Source organism: Delphinus delphis, chromosome 5 (assembly GCF_949987515.2).
Source record: "Delphinus delphis chromosome 5, mDelDel1.2, whole genome shotgun sequence".
Taxonomy (NCBI): Eukaryota; Metazoa; Chordata; class Mammalia; order Artiodactyla; family Delphinidae; genus Delphinus; species Delphinus delphis.
In genome coordinates this window covers 119,660,196-119,685,832 of record NC_082687.1, presented here as the reverse complement: position 1 = coordinate 119,685,832, position 25,637 = coordinate 119,660,196, and the positions used below count along the sequence as shown (strand labels likewise).

Below are 25,637 nucleotides of genomic sequence, written 5' to 3'. Positions count from 1 at the left end.
GTGGGAATAAACGTTGCAAAGTTTGAAGATATTTAGCAAAAAACCCAGAAGGCCACTGGATACATTTGTATCTAAAGGTGTTCCTATTTAGAACTATAATATATTGTAAGTTTAAAATCACAGCATTTTTTATGGTAAAAGAAAATACTTGGAATAAATTTGTGTACTTAATTTTTTCCTCAATGATTTTTGCAGACAGTCTTCAAGACTTTACCTGGGCAGAAGATTGCCAGATTGGAACTAGGAGGGGTTCTTAACACGCCCCAGGAGAAAATTTTTATTGCTGCAGGATCTGAAATTAGAGGCTTCACAAAGAGAGGAAAACAGTTTCTCTCTTTTGAAACAAACCTCACTGAAAGCATTAAAGCTATGTATGTTTATTCTCTTTTTTATTTTTACATATCCATTTACAATATTTTGGATAGGTGACAAACATCAGATTAAGTATCACATCTTAGTAGGTTATCTGGGAAATAATTAAAGATACTTTATTAGTCGGAAATTAAATTTGACCTGGAGTCAATACAAAATCAATTGGGTGTTGAAATCTTATCTTTTTAAGACATTTATAGTATTTATAGATTCATTTTTGACTAGTTAGTTCTGTTATGATTCAAGATCAAAGTATAAAAGAAGTGAAAGGAAATCTCCAGATATTTAGGTTCCTGTTGCTTTGCTGTCTCTGGTAGTTCTGATTTTGAGGTAGCATCATTTTGTTAAAAGCCTGGCCATCAAAGTTAATGACTACCAAAAAGGTATAATTTGAGGTGAGTCAGGTAAGACTCTAAGTGAAAAATAGCTTCCTTAATGGCTTCCTGCTATGTGAAATTTTGCAATTAAAATTTTAGTTTTTGAATCGTGGAGAACTGGAAGAGGCTTAAAGTTTATCTATCCACTGTCCTTTAAACCTGCTACTTAGGAGAATCCCTTGGAAGACTTAAACTATAGATTCCTTGTCCTACCTCATACCTGCAGAATCAGAATTATTAGGAGTGGGTGAAAAGAACAGTTTTTCATTTGAATCCTATGCAGCCATGTTATATAAGCAGTCAGACCTTGGTTTGGAAACTACTGATCCAGAGTTCTGTTAATGTATAGCTGTACTGTGTAATTCTGTATAATGCACAGCATGTGTCCTGATGTCTGGGCTGTAAAACTTAGGTTTGATGAGATTAGATAAGAATTAAACAATGGCAAGTAGAAGTAATTTCAGTGGCTTAATAAGAATATCATTCATTTCTAGAAACGCTTTTCTAGATAGACATGGCCAGTGATAACTGTGAAATACTAAAACCAAAGTAGCTAATTATTAGCATACCTCCACATTCAGAAAGGAGTTTCCCAGCCAATAGTCTCTTTAGCTAGTTTCTTAAATGTTTTTACTGGAGTGGCAGAGGTAGGATGGAAAAGTTCTTTACTCAGTTTTTGAAAATTTATTATCTGAATCACCACATTGATAAGGTTGCGTGGGAAAACAAGATTATAACTTGACAATATTCAGTAAGAAAATTGACCACTTATAAACTTAATTACCACTCATTAATCCTTCCTTGCTTATAATGCAGATGGATTTGAAAATGAAATTTCAAATCTTGTAAGAGATTTAGAATTTCATTAAGTTGATAAAAATTACATTAAGAGAACTTTTTATTTATTTATTTTAAACAGCACGTTCTTATTTATCGATTTTATACATATTAGTGTATATATGTCAATCCCAATCTCCCAATTCATCCCACCACCACCAGCCCCCCGCCACTTTTCCCCCTTGGTGTCCATAACGTTTGTTCTCTACATCTGTGTCTCTATTTCTGCCCTGAAAACCTGTTCATCTGTACCATTTTTTTAGGTTCCACATATATGCGTTAATATACGATATTTGTTTTTCTCTTTCTGACTTACTACGCTCTGTATGACAGTCTCTAGTTCATCCACGTCTCTACAAATGACCCAATTTCGTTCCTTTTTATGGCTGAGTAATATTCCATTGTACATATGTACCACATCTTCTTTATCCATTCATCTGCTGATGGGCATTTAGGTTGCTTCCATGACCTGGCTATTGTAAATAGTGCTGCATTGAACATTGGGGTGCATGTGTCTCTTTGAATTATGGTTTTCTCTGGGTATATGCCCAGTAGTGCGATTGCTGGGTCATATGGTAATTCTATTTTTAGTTTTTTAAGGAACCTTCATACTGTGCTTCGTAGTGGCTGTATCAATTTACATTCCCACCAACAGTGCAATAGGGTTCCCTTTTCTCCGCACCCTCTCCAGCATTTGTTGTTTGTAGATTTTCTGATAATGCCCATTCTAACTGGTGTGAGGTGATACCTCATTGTAGTTTTGATTTGCATTTCTCTCATAATTAGTGATGTTGAGCATCATTTCATGTGTTTTTTGGCAATCTGTATGTCTTCTTTGGAGAAATGTCTATTTAGGTCTTCTGCCCATTTTTGGATTGGGTTGTTTGTTCTTTTAATATTGAGCTGCATGAGCTGTTTATATATTTTAGAGATTAATCCTTTGTCTGTTGATTCATTTGCAAATATATTATCCCATTCTGAGGGTTGTCTTTTTGTCTTGTTTGTAGTTTCCTTTGCTTTGCAAAAGATTTTAAGTTTCATTAGGTCCCATTTGTTTGTTTTCATTTTTATTTCCATTACTCTAGGAGGTGGATCAAAAAAGATCTTGCTGGGATTTATGTCAAAGAGTGTTCTTCTTATGTTTTCCTCTAAGAGTTTTATAGCATCCGGTCTTACATTTAGGTCTCTAATCCATTTTGTGTTTATTTTTGTGTATGGTGTTAGGGAGTGTTCTAATTTCATTCTTTTACATGTAGCTGTCCACTTTTCCCAGCACCACTTATTGAAGAGACTGTCTTTTCTCCATTGTATATCCTTGCCTCCTTTGTCATAGATTAGTTGACCATAGGTGTGTGGGTTTATCTCTGGGCTTTCTATCCTGTTCCATTGATCTATATTTCTGTTTCTGTGCCAGTACCACATTGTCTTGATTACTGTAGCTTTGTAGTATAGTCTGAAGTCAGGGAGTCTGGTTCCTCCAGCTCCATTTTTTTCCCTCAGAACTGCTTTGGCTATTCGGGGTCTTTTGTGTCTCCATACAAATTTTAAGATTTTTTGTTCTATTTCTGTAAAAAATGCCATTGGTAATTTGATAGTGATTGCATTGAATGTGTAGATTGCTTTGGTTAGTATAGTCATTTTCACAATACTGATTCTTCCAATCCATGAACATGGTATATCTCTCCATTTGTTTGTAGCATCTTTAATTTCTTTCATCAGTGTCTTATACTTTTCTGCATACAGGTCTTTTACCTCCTTAGGTAGCTTTATTCCTAGGTATTTTATTCTTTTTGTTGCAGTGGTGAATGGGATTGTTTCCTTAATTTCTCTTTCTGATCTTTCATTGTTAGTGTATAGGAATGCAAGAGATTTGTGTGCATCAATTTTGTATCCTGCAACTTTACCAAATTCATTGATTAGCTCTAGTGGTTTTCTGGTGGCATCTTTAGGATTCTCTATGTATAGTATCATGTCATCTGCAAACAGTGACAGTTTTACTTCTTTTCCTATTTGTATTCCCTTTATTTCTTTTTCTTCTCTGATTGCCGTGACTACGACTGCCAAAACTGTGTTGAATAATAGTGGCAAGAGTGGACATCCTTGTCTTGTTCCTGATCTTAGAGGAAATGCTTTCAGTTTTTCACCATTGAGAATGATGTTGGCTGTGGGTTTGTTATATATGGCCTTTATTATGTTGAAGTAGGTTCCTTCTTTGTCCACTTTCTGGAGAGTTTTTATCATAAATCTGTGTTGAATTTTGTCAAAAGCTTTTTCTGCATCTATTGAGACGATCATATGGTTTTTCTTCTTCAGTTTGTTAATGTGTATCACATTGATTGCTTTGCATATATTGAAGAATCCCTGCATCCCTGGGATAAATTCCACTTGATCATGGTGTATGATCCTTTTAATGTGTTGTTGGATTCTGTTTGATAGTATTTTGTTGACGATTTTTGTACTGTATTCATCAGTGATATTGGTCTGTAATTTTCTTTTTTTTAGTATCTTTGTCTGGTTTTGGTATCAGGGTGATGGTGGCCTCATAGAATAAATTTGAGAGTGTTCCTTCCTCTGCAATTTTTTGGAAGAGTTTGAGAAGGATGGGTGTTAGCTCTTCTCTAAATGTTTGATAGAATTCACCTCTGAAGACATCTGGTCGTGGACTTTTGTTTGTTGGAATATTTTTAATCACAGTTTCAATTTCATTACTTGTGATTGTTCTGTTCATATTTTCTATTTCTTCCTGGTTCAGTCTTGGAAAGTTATACCTTTCTAAGGATTTGTCCACTTCTTCCAGATTTTCCATTTTATTGGCATATAGTTGCTTGTAGTAGTCTCTTATGATGCTTTGTATTTCTGTGGTGTCCATTGTAACTTCTCCTTTTTCATTTCTAATTTTATTGATTTGAGTCCTCTCCCTCTTTATCTTGATGAGTCTGGGTAAAGGTTTATCAGTTTTGTTTATCTTCTCAAAGAACCAGGTTTTAGTTTTCTTGATCTTTGCTATTGTTTTTTTTGTTTCTATTTCATTTATTTCTGCTCTGATCTTTATGATTTCTTTCCTTCCACTAACTTTGGGTTTTTTTTGTTCTTCTTTCTCTAGTTCCTTTAGATGTAAGTTTAGATTGTTTATTTGAGATTTTTCTTGTTTCTCGAGGTAGGCTTGTATAGCTATAAACTTCCCTCTTAGAACAGCTTTTGCTGCATCCCATAGGTTTTGAATTGTCGTGTTTCATTGTCATTTGTCTCTAGGTATTTTTTGATTTTTTCTTTGATTTCTTCAGTGATCTCTTGGTTATTAAATAGTGTATTGTTTAGCCTCCATGTGTTTGTGTTTTTTACATTTTTTTCCCTGTAATTGAATTCTAGTCTCATAGCATTGTGGTTGGAAAAGATGCTTGTTATGATTTCAATTTTCTTAATTTCACCGAGGCTTGATTTGTGACCCACGATGTGATCTATCCTGGAGAATGTTCTGTGTGCACTTGAGAAGAAAGTGTAATCTGCTGTTTTTGGATAGAATGTCCTTTAAAAATCAATTAAATATATCTAGTCTGTTGTGTCAGTTAAAGCTTGTATTTCCTTATTAATTTTCTGTCTGGATGATCTGTCCATTGGTGTAAGTGAGGTGTTAAAGTCCCCCACTATAATTGTGTTACTGTCGGTTTTCTCTCTTATAGATGTTAGCAGTTGCCTTATCTATTGAGATGCTCCTATGTTGGGTGCATATATATTTATAATTGTTATATCTTTTGGATTGATCCCTTGATCATTATGTAGTGTCCTTCCTTTTCTCTTGTAACATTCTTTATTTTAAAGTCTATTTTATCTGATATGAAAATTGCTACTCCAGCTTTCTTTTGATTTCCATTTGCATGCAATATCTTTTTCCATCCACTCACATTGTCTGTATGTGTTCCTAGGTCTGAAGTGGGTCTCTTGTAGGCAGCATATATGGGTCTTGTTTTTGTCTCCATTCAGCAAGCCTGTGTCTTTTGGTTGGAGCATTTAATCCACTCACGTTTAAGGTAATTATCGATATGTATGTTCCTAATACCATTTTCTTAATTGTCATGGGTTTGTTTTTGTAGGTCCTTTTCTTCTCATGTGTTTCCCACTTAGAGACGTTCTTTTAGCATTTGTTGTAGAGCTGATTTGGTGGTTCTGAATTCTCTTAGTTTTTGCTTGTCTGTAAAGCTTTTGATTTCTCCATCGAATCTGAATGAGATCCTTGCCAAGTAGAGTAATCTGGGTTGTAGGTTCTTCCCTTTCATCACTTTAAATATATTGTGCCACTCCATTCTGGCCTGTAGAGCTTCTGCTGAGAAATCAGCTGTTAACCTTATGGGAGTTCCCTTGTATGTTATTTGTCATTTTTCCCTTGTTGCTTTCAATAATTTTTCTTTGTCTTTAGTTTTTGCCAATTTGATTACTATGTGTCTCAGCATGTTTCTCCTTGGGTTTATCCTGCCTGGGACTCTCTGCGCTTCCTGGAATTGGGTGGCTATTTCCTTTCCCATGTTAGGGAAGTTTTCAACTATAATCTTTTCAAATATTTTCTCTGGTCCTTTCTCTCTCTCTCTTCTCCTCTGGAACCCCTATAATGCGAATGTTGTTACGTCTAATGTTGTCCCAGAGGTCTCTTAGGCTCTCTTCATTTCTTTTCATTCTTTTTTCTTTATTCTGTTTCGCTGCAGTGAATTCCACCATTCTGTCTTCCAGGTTACTTATGTGTTCTTCTGCCTCAGTTATTCTGCTATTGATTCCTTCTAGTGTATTTTTCATTTCAGTTATTGTATTGTTCATCTCTGTTTGTTTGTTCTTTAATCCTTCGAGGTTTTTGTTAAACATTTCTTACATCTTCTCGATCTTTGCCTCCATTCTTTTTCTGAGGTCCTGGATCATCTTCACTATCATTATTCTGAATTCGTTTTCTGGAAGGTTGCCTATCTCCACTCCATTTAGTTGTTTTTCTGGGGTTTTTCTTGTTCCTTCATCTGGTACAAAGTCCTCTGCCTTTTCATTTTGTCTATCTTTCTATATATGAGGTTTTCCTTCCACAGGGTGTGGAATTGTAGTTCTTCTTGCTTCTGCTGTCTGCCCTCTATTAAGAGAACTTCTGAAATCATATGCAGAGCCACAAAGTGAAGCCATTTGAACAATAATTGAAGAAGAGAAAATCAATGAGGATCATTATAGGATAAGGAATAATTTTAGTATCAAAAATTTTTTAAATAGACCTTAGAGGAGAAGTGGAAAAATAGGTGAAACCATCAAATAAATACCCTCTTTATGATCACATGGTGATAGCTATCTAGAAGTGAAGATAATATACTAGTATATAATTTTTGTCAAAAATTTTAGCTCCCCAGTGGAAACTTGATTCATTATAAGAATTATAACATAGTTGAGATTATTTATCTAAATTTTGTTAAATATAATTTGAGATGAAGTTATTATTTCTTTTTTCAAGTTAAAATTCTAGTGAAGTCATTTTTTCCACTGTTTGTTATTTAGTTTCAAGTAGATTCAGTTCAAATAGCCTTATTCTATTCAATGTGGTAGTAAGAAAGCTAACTGTAGAGTTAAAAACTGAGTTGCAATCCAGTCTACTGTCTACTAGTTCCGTGCCTTTATGCAAGTTACTTAACATTTTATTATTCTCCTTAAAAAGGGATAATAATGGTCCCTAGTTTATAAAGTTATGAGGATTGAGCTAATACATGTGTCACTTAGGACAGTGCTTGGCACATATTACACATTCAAAAAAGTTACTTTTTGATATAGTAATTGTTTTCAGATATAGACAATGAATATTACCATTATCTTGTCTTTGTTTTCAGTTTTTCTGAGCTCAATTTTTGAGACACCTGAGGCCTGTAGAACCTCATTTTCAGCTTTCAAAATCAATGCTTTACCAAAAGGCTAGAAATTAAGTGGGGGGAACGAAAACAAACCAAAAGTGTCCTCTGAGTCTGTGATAAAATGATAGTAAACTGTATATAAATAAACTTTTATTTTCATCTCTGAAAATAATTCAGGAGCTTCCTGAATCTTAAATTGATATCTTAAATTACTTTTAATATTCTCAGGCACATATCTGGCTCAGACCTTTTTCTCAGTGCAAGTTATATCTATAACCATTATTGTGACTGCAAAGACCAACATTATTACCTTTCTGGAGACAAAATCAATGACGTCATCTGCCTTCCAGTGGAAAGAGTACTTCGTGAGGTACCGGTGTTGGCCTGCCAGGACAGAGTACTCAGAGTTTTACAGGTTGCTGTTATTTGCATTTTTATAGTTTTTCATAATTTAGGTAAAAAAATATTGCTGAACAGTGTATACTTGAGATAAATTACTTTAGTGACTACTACCACTTTAAATATCTTAAAATTATATCTTGAAAAATTTTTTTAATATTTTAATTAACAAACTTTTATTTTTTTTCCTTGAGGCAAATGTGTAGAAATCTTTGACAAGTTTTTAGAGAGGCATATATGGAAGAAAGGACACTTTTCCCCCCACACATAATATGTGAGTTAGTACAATAAGAATCTAATGCCTTTGCTATAGGGAACCCTTCCTAGCTTTTCCTTTTTTTTTTTTTTCGCGGTACGCTGGCCTCTCACCTCTCACTGTTGTGGCCTCTCCCGTTGCGGAGCACAGGCTCCGGACGCACAGGCTCAGCGGCCATGGCTCACGGGCCTAGCTGCTCTGTGGCACGTGGGATCTTCCCAGACCGGGGCATGAACCCGTGTCCCCTGCATCGGCAGGCGGACTCTCAACCACTGCACCACCAGGGAAGCCCCCCCCTTTTTTTTTTTATTTCTTTTATCGCTCTCCCCTCTCCCGAAAAATCAAATTAAAGGAGGAAATTGGGTTGGGGAGAGGGTGTTAGGCTTTAACAGGAGAGAGTTGAGATCAGGGTTGTATCATTTGAATTTACCCAGCATTTATGACAGTATGTTGAACAGAATAAGCACTCAGTAAATATTTGAAAAAGCATCTACTATCTTTATATTTCTATTAAAAACCATGATTGGCTAAAACAACTACTTAAGGCCATTCTTATTAGTAGTACTAATTACAACTGTCTTCTTGAAAGTGACTTTTTTTTTTTTTTGGCCGCACCACACGGCTTGCGGGATCTTAGTTCCCAGACCAGGGATTGAACCCAGACCCTTAGCAGTGAAAGCACTGAGTCCTAACCATTGGACCAGCAGGAACTTCCGAAAGTGACTTTCAATAAAATAGACATACCCTCTCTCTCTTTCTCTCTCTCTCTCTCTCTCTCTCTCTCTCTCTCACACACACACACACACACACACACACACACACACACACACACACACACACCCATAAAACAAAGTTTAGATGTAAATAACGTATAACAAGTGGATTAATTGGATCAAAATTTAGGATGATAGTGCAATTGAACAAAAAGTCTAGCTGTTTATTCTGTGCCACCAAAGGCTATCTCACTCTTTGGAATTTCATAGTTAGATGGCTTGTCTCGGCACCATCCCTTTTACAGAAGAAATCAAGTGGTTCTATGAAGTTCTTTTTTTTTTTTTCCTCTATGGGGAATTAAAGTAATGTTCAAGGTTCACTCTAGGGGGGTGAACGATTAATTTCTCCCCTAGCCTTTGCTCAAATATGAGTTGTTTGAATAAGGCTTTTAACGAGTTGGCTCATACCCATTTAGAAATTGATCTGGCTGAATTCTAGGATTCTGCTTTGTTTAACAAGAGATCCATATGCTAATTGTAAAAAAAAAAAATCACTAAGTATTTGTGCAAAGTAAAAAGTTGAAGTCTTTCCTCTGCCCTACACACTTTTCCCCTACTCTCTGTCTGCCTTTGTAGGCAATCCGTTACCTCAAAGGTAGCCTTTTTAAAAAAAACAGTTTTGTGTGTATTCTTTTGTGTTTATATAGTTACATGTAGATATCTGTGAATTTTTAATGTTTTTCTAAATAAAATATAAAGCATATGGCTCTTATATATTCTATATATATTTAAAAATTTTAAACAATAATGGTATACCAGATTTACTGTAATTTTGCCAATGTTTTTTCATTGAGTGATTTATCATATTTTTTCTATGTGAATTTAATACTTCTACGTCATTCTTTAACAGCCTCACAAATACTATTCACAAATACTATGCAAATACTATGCATTATAAGTGACAAAATTGAAAAAAAGACAAATAAAAGGATTTAACTGTTTTCTTATCTAAAAAGCAGGTCATTCTGCCTCTTACTAGAGTGGGTTTCCGAAATACCCAAGGGCAAGGCCAGAGTTTTCTGAGTCTGTTTGAATGTGCTCTAAGTTAAAGCCCTTGAGTTAGAGAGGACAGAAGAAACAACTTGTTCATGGAAAGTTTTGATAGGGAAATTTACCAGTGTCAAGTTTTCAGGCAAACAAAGTACCTAAAGTGAAAAGTATACAAAGTGGAGAATATTTGAAATATTTATTTCCTCACTCTTTATATTTTATATATGTATATTTTTATTATAAAATGAGTCGACATGTGCAGAATTGCCAACAAATAGAAGTTAATATTCACAATCTAGTTTTTTTCAGTAGTTTTATTCCAGGGTTCTTTATATGAATATTGATATTATTTATGAATACCTATATTATTTTAAATTTGTCTTCTGTTTTAGTTTTAAAATACTTGTTCTCCTTCAGGGATCTGATGTGATGTATGAAATTGAAGTTCCTGGCCCACCTACTGTTTTAGCCCTACACAATGGAAATGGCGGTAATCAGGGCTTTATTTTTGACAATCAAATAAGGGAGTGAGTTACGTTATTTAAGTTTAGATATTTCAGGGTTTTTAATCATTTAACTATATATTAAGTGAAAATGGGAAATTGTAGGAAGAACATGAACTGGAATAGAGACAATTGTCTTCTAACTTGCCAGTTGCTAACAGTAATGTGTTATTGAACTTTAATTTTTTAGTTTCCTCATCTTAAAATTAGTTGATGAGGAAAGGTCTTATCTCTTATGGTTATACATTCTGTGAATGTATAACCATCCTTCTAAATTAAGTAAATTAATTAAAATCTGTCTTCTCATTTAATATTTTAAATGAGATTTTTACATGAAAGACAATACATTTGAAAATATTTCAATTTTAAAGAAACAGTATGAGTTGTGGGGTAAATATAATATGTTGACTTTAAATATAACTAGGTGACTCTGGAGAAGACCTTTTGTTTGGAACGTCAGATGGAAAACTTGGGCTTATTCAGATCACTACATCCAAAGCAATACACAAATGGGAAATTCGAAATGAGAAAAAGAGGGGAGGTATTATTTATTTATTTATTTATTTATTTATTTATTTATGGCTGCGTTGGGTCTTCATTGCTGCGCGTGGGCTTTCTCTAGTTGTGGCGAGCGGGGGCTATTCTTTGTTGCGGTGTGCGGGCTTCTCATTGTGGTGGCTTCTCTTGTTGCGGAGCATGGTCTCTAGGTGCACGCGCTTCAGTAGTTGTGGCACGTGGGCTCAGTAGTAGTGGTTCATGGGCTCTAGAGCGCAGGCTTAGTAGTTGTGACACATTGGCTTAGTTGCTCTGTGGCATGTGGCATCTTCCTGGACCAGGGCTCAAACCCGTATCCCCTGCATTGGCAGGTGGATTCTTAACCACTGCACCACCAGGGAAGTCGGGAGGTATGTTTTTGATGTAATTCAGATTCTGAATTTCAGTGATTTTTAAATAAAATATACTGGGAATTTCCTGGTGATTCAATGGTTAGGACTCTGTGCTTTCACTTCCAAGGGTGTGGGTTCGATAGATAGATAGATAAATAGGTCAACCTACATTATATAGTTCATTCTGTTTTATTTATTCATAATGTATAGCAGACTTAGCAATTTACAGAGCCGCCTCAGGTTTATTTACTCTTTGTTTATTTAGCAGGTCTATCATACTTTTGCCATAATTTTTAAAGTAAGATATGCTAATAGTAAATTGAGGTGGATAGGCTTTTATGCACTAATGTCTATCTATAACATTAACCTATGCTCAAATCCATTTTTCGTTTTTTGCTGTAGGGAATTAATTGGAATTTGGGAGTACTTGGTATGAGGCAAAGAAGTGCAGTTGGGTCAGGGAATATTCCTTTTTTCTAAGGAATTTACACCTTTCTAAGGGGAATTTATATCTGACTTGGTAGGTTTGGATGGCTATTTATAAGTACAGCATGAGATCTGATTGACAAGAAAACGTGTTAACAATGTATAAGATTTAGGGGAAAAGAATGTCCAGGAAGAGGAAAAAATAAAGGCAGAGGACTTGAGGCAGAGGTAAACTCGATTCATTTGAGGAGAAGAAGGAAGACCAGTGTGGCTAAATACGTTCGTATGGCATGAGATGAAGTCACAGAGGTAGAATAAGGCCAACTCATGTAGGTCCTCATGAGCCTTGGTAAAGGGGTTTGAATTTTAATCTAACTGTAGTGAGGAGTCATTGGAAAATTGTAAGTGAGGGTATGATGTGATCTAATTTACCAAACTAAAACAAAAACACTCCGTGGAGAGTGGGTTTGTAGGGAAGCAGGTCAAAATTAGAGGCATGGAGTTCAATTGGGAAGTTATTGTTATAGTTGTTTTGTTTTGGTTTTTTTAAATTTTTATTTATTTATTTATTTGTTTTTTTATATTTGCCTGTGTTGGGTCTTTGTTGCTGCACTCAGGCTTTCTCTAGTTGCGGCGAGCGGAGGCTACTCTTTGTTGCGGTGCGTGGGCTTCTCGTTGTGGCTTCTCTTGTTGTAGAGCGCGGGCTCTAGGCGCGCGGGCTTCAGTAGTTGTGGCACATGGGCTCAGTAGTTGTGGCTTGCGAGCTCTAGAGCAGAGACTCAGTAGTTGTGGCGCCTGGGCTTAGTTGCTCCGCGGTACGTGGGATCTTCCTGGCCCAGGGCTCAGACCCGTGTCCCCTGCTTCAGCAGGCGGATTCTTAACCACCGCGCCACCAGGGAAGCCCTATAGTTGTTTTAATTTACCCTAGTTTTTTTTTCCTACTCTGATTTGATATATTTTTTTTTCATTCATACTTGGTATATTTTTTACTATAATATCAATTTTATTGATAACTTATCATTTACCTTTTTTAAAGGTATTTTGTGTATTGACAGCTTTGACATTGTGGGTGATGGGGTTAAAGATTTACTTGTTGGAAGAGATGATGGAATGGTGGAAGTGTATAGTTTTGATAATGCAAATGAACCTGTTCTACGATTTGATCAGGTAAGTTCACTTTTAAAAAGACTATATATGCTTATTATTCATCAAACAATTATAGAGATGACTGACTTTGTGTTTTATTAAATGAAATATATTAAAATCTTGTGTTTGGCTTAAAATATCTCTGCTTGTGTTTGGCTTAAAATATCTCTGCATTATCAAAACCTTCTCTAGACTACTCTTATGTTTGAATAAATGACTATTGCCCTCAAGCTGAACAATAAATTACTTTTTTATTTGATTTCTAAATACTGTATATCCAAATTATTATATGTATTACCTTAGTTTCTATAATGCATAATAGATTACAGGAGTAACATTTATATGTTTAGGTAGCATAAATGAGATTGTGTTGTTTTAAAGTAATCAGGTTTTAGGAATAAACTTTGTATTGTTAAGACAATATCAAAAATATCCTTAAGCAGAGAGGGAAAAGTAGCAATTTCACTTCTCGCCACCCAAGATCCACAGTATGAGAAGAAATACTAGATAAGAGTAATTTTTAGTTCACAAATTTTAAGTGTAATTAAGCTTGTTTATCCCAAGGTGCAGAGTCACATGGAGAAGCATTCTGGCATAAACTGAATCTTTCATTTTCATAAAGTGGTGTTCTCCTGTCCAGGGTTTCCCCATCCTGCCTCATGCATGATGTATTGAGGCTGTTTAACGACAGCAACAAAAAACCACAACTCAGTATGAACTTTTCTTTCTTTGTCTAATTTCTCTAATAGTGGTAAATTTCTCCCAGTACCTACTTTAATTGCATATCAGTAAATAACAGATGTTTTGGTACATAGATAAAGTGTATTATTATTTAGATAATATGGGGATAAAAACATTATACAACTTATTTTCTGGATTTATTTTGTACTTGTTCATCTTTCTTTGGTGCACAAAGTTACCTTGCTAATGATGCAAATAATAGTTTAGGCTTAAAAGTACATAATAATCCTGTGTTGGTGATCTCCCATTTTTTTATCATCAACCCCTGAGAAACTTTCCTATATAGACCCCAAGTTTCCTCTTTGACTTCTATTCCAAACCCCAGTAATGACATAGCATGTCTCCCCTCTGCCAGGTGTGGCACTAAGAATTCCTGTCTTCCCAATCTTTCTTCTGTTTGTCTGATGATAGAGGTACTGCTTCCATGTTGTGTTAAGGCTGCGAATATGCTGCCTCATCTTGATTCATGACGTCACTCTCTTTATTGTTTTCCTAATCAGGAGAAGTCCTCTTATCTGACATAGTCTGGACTGATGGTTAATCAAAAGAGTTAAGGAGCAGATCATAAAAAGACAATATGTACATACCTTAAACATCACATTTTAATTTAAACTTATAAATATATATTTATTCACCAATATTTTGAGCAGTGACCAAGGTCTTTTCTTGTGAGTTCCCCTAATTGGCATTCCATGTTGTTACTTACATAAAGCATGTCTATACTATGTTGTCTATGATCTCCTGTGTTATGGTTCTATGACTGTTTTTTTTAAGGTGTAAGTTGAATTAACTAAATCTACAACTCCAAGACTTTTATAAAAAGGTACTTGAAGTACATAAGATAAATGAATTTCATTAAAATGTTGTATTGACAAAAAAAATGTAGAAATTAAGTTTTTTAATTTTTATAACTTTTTCTGAGTACATTAGGTTAAATAAGGTACTTCTAAGTAAGTGAAAGAGTAAGTTATAATTAATAGTCACTCAATAAACCACTCAGAAAGTGAGAATGTGTGTGACTCTTTTGACTCAGTAAAACATTCTTCTGTAGTCAGCTGGTTTCCAGTGTTTTGCTTTCAATAAATAGAAGGAGGACCTAATCAAGGTGTCAGATGATACATCATTAAACATTTTCAGTGGTAGATCAGATGATTTTAGGTATGTAACTTGGAAGATATTTAAACAATAGAGTGAACTTTCTACAACAAAATTTCTTTTAGTCTCATCAATATCTTTATGGGACTAAGCTCGATTAGTGCTTCTATCTATGAAAATGAAAAAAAGGAATAGGACTGATGTTGAACTCAGTCTCATTCTACCAATATATAATTAATACTCATTGTGGTACATGAATAATTTAGAAGGAAAAACTGTCCTATTGTCTCATGAGATACATTTCCTGTAGAATTTTGTTTTAGTGGTTAGTTATTAGTTAAAAATATAAAACATATATTTGTCGATCAATTGTGAAATACTAATAATTAGACAATAGAAATTTCTAATTCTTAGAGTTTTTTAATCACAGAAGATAAAAAAATTCTATTTTTTCTTGGTTGCAGAGAAGTATAAAAGAATTTCAAGCATATGAGTACATTACATTAAGATAAATATATGTGGGGGAAGTGGAGTGAAAATAGAAGTTTAGGGAACAATGTAAAATTTCCAGCTGTGAAAGAACGATTTGTTTTTTCATTTTTAAGTCAATTGTGTGTATAAATTTGTCTTGATATTTAGATTCATTGGGTATGATTGGGGTGTGATTATGTGACAGTTTTATTTTAAAATTATAATCTCTAAAACTTCCAGATATTACATTCTTTGTAACTATTTAAAGTGGTGATGAAAATCTGAAAGTCAGTTTAAAAATGTACACAGGGATGGATGCAGTTTTGTTTGTTTGTTTTTTCAGAATTAACTTTATCGAGAACATGAACAAAAAAGTTTGAAGAATTCTAGTGTATATGAAATCCACTGGGACACTTGTTAAAAATGCACTTGTTGGGGAATTCCCTGGTGGTCCAGTGGTTAGGACTCTGCACTTCCCTTGCAGTGCGCACAGGTTCCATCCCTGGTCGGGGAGCTAAGATTCCTGCAAAATGTGCAGTGCGGCCAAAAAAAAAAGAAAAAAAAATGCACCTATGAACCTAACTTCATGCAAGTGTATAATCAAACCTTTGTCACTTGAATCTCTCAGGTAATTAGCTCAGGAACAGCTAAGATAGCCTGATTTGCAGAATAGCTCAGAGGTTTGCCTCTTACAGGGAGGATGAAGAGAACTAGCATTTTTTTTTTTTTTTTTTTTTTTTTTTTTTTTTTGCGGTACGCGGGCCTCTCACTGTTGTGGCCTCTCCCGTTGTGGAGCACAGGCTCCGGACGCGCAGGCTCCGTGGCCATGGCTCACGGGCCCAGCCGCCCCGCGGCATGTGGGATCTTCCCGGACCGGGGCACGAACCCGTGTCCCCTGCATCGGCAGGCAGACTCTCAACCACTGCGCCACCAGGGAAGCCCGAGAACTAGCATTTTTAATGCTGGTGTCCATTCCCTGTACCTTCCCCTTTAGGACAATGGTTCTGGGCCTTGCCTGATAATAATTACCTGGCAGAGCTACTGGTCAAACTCATTAATGGGTTGCCAACACATTTTTTTTTAAATGAAAGAGAATAGATTAGAATATATCAGAGTGCAACACAAACCTTTTAAGTTATATCTGTTGTTGTGTATGTTCATGTGTGAATTATACCAGATTGCAATATGAAACTTATTGCTTGCTTTCCAAATCGCTTGAAAGCCACTGACCTAGAGTGCTTGTTAAAAATACAGATTCCTAGTTGACTCACCCAAATGATTATTGTCAGGCAAGTTTGGGAAGTATTGCTTAAAAGAGATATAAACCCTGAAGCATCTGAAAAACTTGGTCTCCATAGTAGCAAGTTGTCTAAAGTTTCCATGTAAGCTAGCGTCTTCTTTATTCTTCTAAAAAACTATTTGGAGAAAACATATGAGAGGTGGTCTGTGGAATTCAGGTAATAAACTAAATGTATTGAGAGTTTTGCTTATGTAATTTTTTTTTTTTTTTTTTTTTTGCCACGTGGCTTGTAGGATCCTAGTTTCCTGACAAGGGATGGAACCCAGGCTCCCTGCAGTGGAAGCATGGAGTCCTAACCACTGGACTGCCAGGGAATTCCCGCTTATGTCATTTTTTTAAAAAAACTTATTTCTTTATATAAATAAATGATTTTGCTCATTAGATGATTACTGTAGCTGAGTGGTACACACAAATATATGAATCATTTTCAATCTTCTTTCCCCAAATTAAAAAGCACTGGAATTTTCAGCCATTTGTGTAGGATTTTCACCTTTCCAATCTCAGTGTCTACACATAATAAGTATTCAATAAATATATGTTGAATGTTGGGAGACAGCAAAATAAGTTTTGTGGCTTATTATTTCACATATCTGTGAAATTTTATTAATGACGTGCTTGATCTTAAATTTATTTTAGACGTTGTCTGAGAGTGTCACATCTATCCAGGGTGGTTGTGTAGGGAAAGATGGCTATGATGAAATCGTGGTATCTACATATTCAGGTAAGGTAAATGGTAATAGCTAGTTGAAGAAAGAATCAATAATAAAAAATATAAATTTAATAAATTGCTTTTGATGATTGCTTTTTAAAATGTTTATTAGTAAGTCACTCTTACCTACAGCATTAAAAGCTCTAATGGTTAAAAAATAAGAAAGGAAGGAGTAGGTGTATCGATTTATAAAACAGTTAATATTTGAATAATACTTTTTAAAAGTACTTAGTATATCTCTAGCATCTTTGAAAATTAAATGATATCCTTTGGTTTAAAAAGAATATTTACTGAAATTTAGTTTGTTTTGTTATTGTGTACATTTCTTATAAAACTTGCTTGCTTTTGAGTAGGTCATTTTTGTATTCTCACAATAGTTATATGAGAGTTTAACTTGCCATGAAAATAATTTTTGAAAGACAACTTTTATTCATCAGCTGTTTTTGGCATTTGCCTAGAATGTGTTGACTTATTCCATACTTGAAAACTAAAACTTTAAATTGAGAAGTGAAAGATTTCCTTAATCGTAGTATTACAGTATTTCAGGCAAAACAAAAAAGGTATCCAAAGTAATTTCTTTATGGTTTGAATATCTTCTAGCTTGATTTCTTTTGCGTTTTGTTTTGTCTTGTTGTTTGAAAAGGAATAAGTCCAAGACTAAGTGAGGTTGATGTTGGTGGACACAGGGGCATGGATCTTGGGTTTCTTTTAGCACTAGCAGCACTTAACGGTGCACGATTGTAATTCATCTCTGCAGGCTGGGTTACAGGTCTGACGACAGAGCCTATTCACAAGGAAAGTGGACCGGGAGAAGAACTAAAAATTAATCAGGAGATGCAGAATAAAATTTCTTCGTTACGGTAATTTTGGATTTTTGTTTGCTGCTTTTTTTTTTTCATTTCATAAAGTGTGTGATTGTTGTTTTTTTCTTATTTATAAATGCAGTATATTTTATTGGAAGGAATTATACATTTAATTAGTTTATGACCTTTTTAAATAAAAGCTTATCAGTTTGAGAAAATTAGCAGTAAGTGCTGATTAATATTTTGGAGTTAGAAATACACTTTTTATATGTTTTATTCTATGTTGTTTTTTTCTTAGCTCAAGAATTGTATTTTTTCATTCATTTATTATAAACAGTTACAGTGGTTTTTTTGTTTGTTTGTTTTCATAGACATTAGAAAGAAACCAACACAGATGGCTCTGTTCCTCATTAATTCTCATGTTTACTGCTCTTGTGGACCCTTCTGAGTCTGTAACTTTGGTTTATAAGTTTTCTTACTGGAAATGAGTAATGTTGACTCTCTTAGACACAGGGATTGCTTTCATGACCTGTTCAATTTGACAAGTCCTGTGAAAATGGCCTCAAGGAAAATTGCTGCATACAGTGAAGAAGTGGGAGTCGCTGAAACTTTTAATGACTATTCTCCTTACCCTAGCCCTTCAGCCCTCAGCCCTCACGAGTGAGGGCTGATCCTTTTTTGGTGGTAGTTGATGGCTACAGAAGTTTTTGAGGCAACCAAATGCCACAAGTACTAGTTCACTAAAGCCACACCACCAGTTCACCACAAACCAGTTCACCAAAGTCACCAAGAGAGAAAGCTCTAATGTTCATGCAGCAAGGACACCAAGGAGAGTTAATGAACTACTATCTCATGTCCTCAGTACAATACCTCATATTTATAACCAAGTCAGCCCCCTCCTGATTCCACTGGAATGTACGTTCACGAGAAGCTTATGTCTATTTTGTTCATTCAGCACCCGGATCCTAAGTACATAGAGTCACTCAGTAAATATTTCTTGGGCGAATGAATCTTTTCTTTCGTTTAGTGCACAAATCCCTTCCAAGCGCCTTCCCAGACATTTCCCCCTCAACTGGGGCTAGTAGCTAAACCTCATGTTGTTCTACCCTAGTTACTATTGACTTCATTTCCTTTCCCTTTAACTGGAGCAGCTCTAAGCAATGCCTGCACAGTTCAATCTCCAACACTTGGTAGAACTTCAGCTGTACCTCTGGCTCGTGATTATCCTTGTGGTCTCCAATATATTCATACTCAGCAGCCTTCTTATTTTGTCTTTTGCCCCTAATGTCTTACTGAAAGGTACATGTTTACTGATTTCACACGTTCTGTTTCTTCTTATTAAATCTAATATGTTCCTCTACCCCAGAACAATCAGTTTCTTTTCTGATTAGTGCTATATGTGACTGTAACCAGATTCATGTATTAGGATTGATTATTTGCAGCCTGCCTTGATTCTTACAATGCCTTATTAATATTGCTGGTGTGAGGCTGAGTAGATGTTTTAATTTTTAGATCAGAGTTAAATAATGTGGAACCATTAGGTCAGTCATAGAAGTAAAAATTTTGTTCCTATTAGTGTTATAGTTCTAACTCAACCAATAAAAATGTATTTTGCAGCAGTAAATGTCTCAGACTTTTGTAAATATTCTAAGGATCTCAAATGTTTATACTCATAGGTGACAAATTTGTATATATTTTCCTCTAGGAGTGAGTTGGAACATCTGCAATATAAGGTACTACAGGAAAGAGAGAAATATCAACAGTCTTCTCAATCAAGCAAAGCAAAATCAGCAGTACCTTCATTTAGTGTAAATGACAAGTTTACATTAAATAAAGATGATGCCAGCTACAGCCTTATCTTAGAGGTTCAGACGGCGATAGATAATGTCTTAATACAAGTAAGCAAAATGTCTAATTTCTTTGTTTTATGGCTGGATCTATTTTGTAAACAAGTCATATGCACTAATTATTATTGAACACTTTTAAACGGTGATTTTAAATGTTTATCTTAATCTTGCATTAGCTAATCAGTTGGCTCATAGATTATTTAAATTATGTCTTTATTTTTTATTTATCCCCTACATATTAAACAAAAGACCAATGGACTTAAGTTTCAGGAAGACCTAGAAAGGACATTAAAGATTTGTTCTCTGGTTAGCCTTTAGGAGAATCTTAACAGAGATGTGACTTAGAAAACTCCAGTATTTTATATCCTTATTAGAACCTTTTTTAAGCTCCAACTACTAAAATAATACAGCCTGCTCATTAACCATCAGTTTCTAGGTAGATAATCTCAAAAGGTGAAACTTAGGGATAATAATGTATAACTCCATTTATCAATGTATTTAATTCTTTTTTCTTTTTTTATTATTAGTTTTTTTAAATTTTTATTTTACATTGGAGTATGGGTGCCTAACAATTATTTTTTCTTTAAATTGGAAGATATTCAGGGAGTGGAAAAGGATGATAGTAGGATGAATGGGAAATAAGCAAGATGGAAAACCCATCAGAAAATGAGAAAAGAATAAAGAGGAAGAAGACAAAGTTTTAAAAGATGTGGGGGAGAGATCAGATTATTAATTAAAACTTAGAGGCAGAAATGTCTCTCAGGTAATGCTAGCTCAAGGGCTACTGCATTGAACAACTCCAGAAGCACCATTCACACAGAACACAGTGCAACAGCATTGTCCTAGAAGCTACCTCTCTGGAGGAGACCAAAAATTATCCCCTTTCTGTGTTACAGGTGAAGTAAGAAATGATAAAAATGAACTGATATAGCAAGAATGGTCATATGATTATTTGCAGCCCATGGTAACATTTTTAGCACTGACAAAAAAAAGTAGGAAGAGTATACTTTAAAGAGAGTGATGAGAGATGAAATTCTGTGATCTGATTAATCCAAATTAGAAAAAAATAGGTCATTGTAATATAACTCTTATTCTTTATTATATTTATTTTCTAGAAGTGCATATTATCAAATACAAGTTAAGAGAGTTCATACTGTCAAATTTAGAGACAAACGTAAACTAGAGCTAAGGAGAACCCTTAGAGAAAATATGTGTTGTGAGAATTTTTAGTTTTTCATCTAAACCTTTTTTTTTTTTTTTAATATTGACTGTAGAGTGATGTTCCAATAGATTTACTAGATGTGGATAAAAATTCTGCTGTTGTCAGCTTTAGCAGCTGTGATTCTGAGGTGAGTAAAAATATAAAAAATTCTTCAAATGCTTTCATTTCCATTATGCCATTTTGTATAAAGCCTGTAAATGCTACTAGTGTTTGATGTTTCTTCTGTATTTCCTTTCATAACCCTTCCCTCAAAATCTGCTTCTACTCTCTTTCCCTATCCTCAGAAAATCCAGAAACTGGAGTGTTGTCCTAAATTCCTTCCTCTCTCTGATCTGTTAAATCCAGTTACAGTAGTTCCGTCTTTTTCTGCTGGAGATACATTCCAAGATCCCCAGTGGATGCCTGAAATCAGAATAGTACGGAACCTCTGTATGATACGGTGTTTCTTTCAGCATCACTATTTTTGCACTTTGGAGCTGTTATTAACTAAAACATGGGTTATTTGACACAAGCACTGCAATACCATGAAGGTTGGTCTATGTGATAACTGAGATGGTTCCTAAGTGACTAACGGGCGGGTAGCATGTACAGCATGAATATGGGATGATTCATGTCCCAGACAGGATGGAATGGGATGTCACAAGTTCTCATCACACTACTCAGAACGGTGTGCAATTTAAAACTTATGAATTGCTTATTTCTGCAATTTTCTGTTTAATATTTTCAGACCACAGTCGACTGTGGGTAACTGAAACCCTGAAAAGCGAAACCACAGATAAGGGGGGGTGCTGCTGTAGTCACTAATTTTTGTCATTTCCACCTCCTTGCTCTTCTACGTCTACTCTGCTTCATTTGCACTTCTGTTAACCTTCCAGGCCCTCATAATGCTTTTGCTTGAACTCCTTGTCTGCCAGTTTCTGTGCCTCCAGTGTTGCCTGTCACCTCCAGGTTATGCTGTGCACTGCCACCAGAGAGGCCTTCCTAAAAGACAAACATCCCCGTGTCATTCCTTTTCTCAAAACCTTTTAAAGATTCCTTATTTCCTGAGGTGCATGTAGGTCAAGATTCCTCACTGTAGCATAAAAAACTTTCTGTAATTCAGCTCTTGATTACATCTCCAACTTAATCTCTCACCAGCTGCTACCTTCCCTCCCATGCACATGATTTCTGCCAAACTGAAGTTCTTAAAATTTCTTGAAAATGCTATACAGCTTCACACATTCCTACATTTAAACATGATCTGTTCCATCTGCCTGTCTTTCCTCACTTTTTCTTGTTGACTCTTGCTTAACCTTCATTCAACAGACATTTATTGAACACTTACTGTGTGCAAAGTACCTGGGATGAGACCATATCAGAGCTTTTGGACGTGCTTACTGTATCACTTCTTTCTGCATGGTACTGGCTGACTAGCATCTCAGAGCTTAGGTGTGGCTCCTGAAGAGAAGTTAGGGTTCAGAGAAGGTCTGGAGCAGCTGCATTGGAGAAGGCAAGCCAGAGCAGGAAATGGTGACTGGAGTTGGCATTAAAAAGGGAAGGATAGGGCTTCCCTGGTGGCGCAGTGGTTGAGAGTCCGCCTGCTGATGCAGGGGACACGGGTTCGTGCCCCAGTCCGGGAGGATCCCACATGCCGCGGAGCGGCTGGGCCCGTGAGCCATGGCCGCTTAGCCTGCATGTCCGGAGCCTGTGCTCCGCGGCGGGAGAGGCCACAACAGTGAGAGGCCCGCGTACCGAAAAAAAACAAAAAAAAACAAAAAAAAAAAAAAAAAAAGGAAGGATAACAAGAGTAGATAAAGAACAAAGTTGATAGTTATATTAGGGAATAATTTTCAAAATAATTTCAGAGTAAAGCTTTTTTTTTTGATAAGAGATTTTATGGCAGTTGTATTATTTATCATATGTGCTTTGTCATCCCTGTTTGAGAATAAAACATAAAAGGATTAAGAACTACATTTTTATGATCATTTAAAAAATCAAGTTAGTATGAACTTCAGATCTTTAATTCCTAAGTTACAGTGAAAGATTAACCTGTTTATATCACTGCAGGATTCTTGGAAATGAGTATTTCATACTAATTTAAAACCTATTTTCTAGAATGATGGCTTAAAAAACAAATCTTATGGAGATTTCAAGTATATACAGAAGGAGAAAGAATACTGTAATAACCTCCATGTACTCATCACTAACTTTAACATATGGCCAGTCTCGTTTTATGTTCTTTACCCTCTCCCTCCCCATCCCAAACCAAATTCCAGACATTTTATCGCCTTTAATTAATACATATAATTTTATCCATAAATACTTAAATATATAACCTTTGTTTTTAATTACACACAAGTATATTTATTTTTAAGTTGACTGATCCTCTGTGTTTGCTGAGTTTAAATGATTTGAAATTAAAACATTTGAATTTTCTTTTTAACATTAGCATTCTTTTTATTTCTTCAGTATTTATTAAAAATAGGGAAATAGCAGTGCCTGAAAATTTCATATCAAATAGTTCACGTTGCTTTGTCTGATTTTGCAATTCATGCACACAGATATACTCTTCTGTTTTTAGTAGTTTATTATTCAATTTTAAGAAGTTATCATACTTGAAGTAACCTCTCCAATTCTGTTCAACAAATGTGTTGAATGCCTACAGTCTACCTGACACTATGCTATTTGCTGGGAATGCATAGATGAGATATTTCTCAGTTGTCTATAAGTATGTGTGAAAATCAAATACATTCAACACTGAACATTGATGTTTTTACCTTTATAATACAAACATTAGGAGTTTGCACTGCCAGTTAAATTTTTGGGAGAACAATTAATATTTTAAAGTGTTATTGGAGAGATTTAATATGGAAAGAGCACTGAGCTTTAGAGTCTTAAAGATACGAATTTGAATACCAGTGTTATTACTGGCATTTAGGAAATTTACCTAACCCTTCAAACCTCAATTTCTTCATCTGTTAAAACTTACCACATAGGGTTGTTTGTAGGAATAAGCATAAAGCTCATAGCATGGTCCCACCCAAATGATGGGTGCTCAGTAAAAATAAATATTATTATTACTGTTGGTGCTGTTGTTATTGTTAAAAACATAGATTCATCCTTTTCCTCAACTTTGAATTCTTCCTAGTCAAATGACAACTTTCTTCTCGCCACTTATCGGTGCCAGGCAAATACCACGAGGCTGGAACTCAAGGTAAAACTGTTTGAGATTACCTTTACTTGAAAGTTTGAACTTTCTTTTTTCCTTGGTAAATCTTGCAACATATGATATCATTTCTTTGCATTAAATTTCTCCCTGAAATGAGCATTTTGGAATAATGTCTTTTGAATGACCTATTACGTTTTAATTCAGCCCAAACCACTCTCTTTTCTGTTAGCACTCAACCAGTCACATTCTCTAAAATTACCAATCCTAAATTTCCTCTAACTGGAAATATTTTTTATAATTTTCTATTATGGAAAGTTTCAAGCATACATAAAAGTAATGATTCCAGTTTCAGCGATGATCAACTCATGACAATCCTGTTTATGCTGTCACTCTCCATTCCAAATTATTTTGAAGCAAATACGAAATACTTTATAATTTTATTAGTAAATATTTCAGTACATATGTTTAAAAGATAAGAACTCTTTTTTTCTAAGCGATTATGTAAAATTTGTATTTTTTAAAAATTTTTTATTAGGGTATAGTTGATTTACAATGTTGTGTTAGTTTCAGGTGTACAGCAAAGTGAATCTGTTATGCATATACATATCTCCACTTAAACGATAAGAACTCTTTTTAAAAACATAACCACAATACTGTTATCACACCTAAGAAAAATAATAATAATTCCTTAGTATTATCAAGTGTTTAGTGTAGTGTTTTTTTTAGTTTGTTTGATCCAGTCATGGTCCAAATAAGGTAATTTGGTTATTGAAGTATCTGAGCGTTTGTCCTATATTTTCCTATTATCTGGATTTTTCTGATTGCATTCCAGTGATGTCATTACCAACTATTCCAGGGAAAATCTTTGAAGTTTCCTTTTGCAATTTACTAACATAATCACTTTTATAATTAAATACTGATTGTAGCATATAAGTTTATTTTGGTTATTTAATTTTTAGTGTGAAATTAAAAAAAAAAATATTTTTGATATGTTTATGATCCAAAAATTAAGCACTATAACTTTTTCCTGATGTTCTGAAAATCAGAGTATGCTTTTTTCAAGAGAGATGCTATTGCACAATAACTTTTTCATATCTGGTTAAGGAAGTTCCAGTTAAAATGTAATTTTTTTCTAAACAATTTATTTTCATCTGTATAAGTTCCCTTTCATGTATTTTGAAAGAAAAATTGAAAACTGGTATAAGTTCTAAAGGAATATACTTCAGCATATTTATGTAACCTAATTAAACATTTAGATTACATTCACTGAGCTAGATTGTGCCAATAAATTAGGAAGTAGGCCTAAAAATATTAAAAACCTATGTTCTTTTTTAAAATTGGATACAATAACTTTAAAGTTCAGAGGAAAGAGTAAATGCCTGAAAAGAGCCAACAAAACTATGAAAAAGGAGAAAAGGTGGAACTTATCTTGCCCTATGGTAAAATGTACTATCAAACTACTATAATAAAA

At 34.7% G+C, this 25,637-nt stretch overlaps 1 protein-coding gene across 1 annotated transcript in view; it reads left to right on the top strand.

Moving 5' to 3' along the window:
- BBS7 (Bardet-Biedl syndrome 7) overlaps nucleotides 1–25,637 on the top strand; it is a 44,195-nt gene that overhangs the window by 5,786 nt on the left and 12,772 nt on the right. The window contains exons 4-13 of the mRNA XM_060012941.1: nucleotides 196–371; nucleotides 7,679–7,865; nucleotides 10,286–10,358; nucleotides 10,796–10,912; nucleotides 12,721–12,851; nucleotides 17,074–17,158; nucleotides 17,904–18,006; nucleotides 19,655–19,847; nucleotides 21,071–21,145; nucleotides 24,146–24,211. Of these exons, the coding sequence (XP_059868924.1) occupies nucleotides 196–371; nucleotides 7,679–7,865; nucleotides 10,286–10,358; nucleotides 10,796–10,912; nucleotides 12,721–12,851; nucleotides 17,074–17,158; nucleotides 17,904–18,006; nucleotides 19,655–19,847; nucleotides 21,071–21,145; nucleotides 24,146–24,211 (1,206 nt within the window). The remainder of the gene's footprint in view (nucleotides 1–195; nucleotides 372–7,678; nucleotides 7,866–10,285; nucleotides 10,359–10,795; nucleotides 10,913–12,720; nucleotides 12,852–17,073; nucleotides 17,159–17,903; nucleotides 18,007–19,654; nucleotides 19,848–21,070; nucleotides 21,146–24,145; nucleotides 24,212–25,637) is intronic.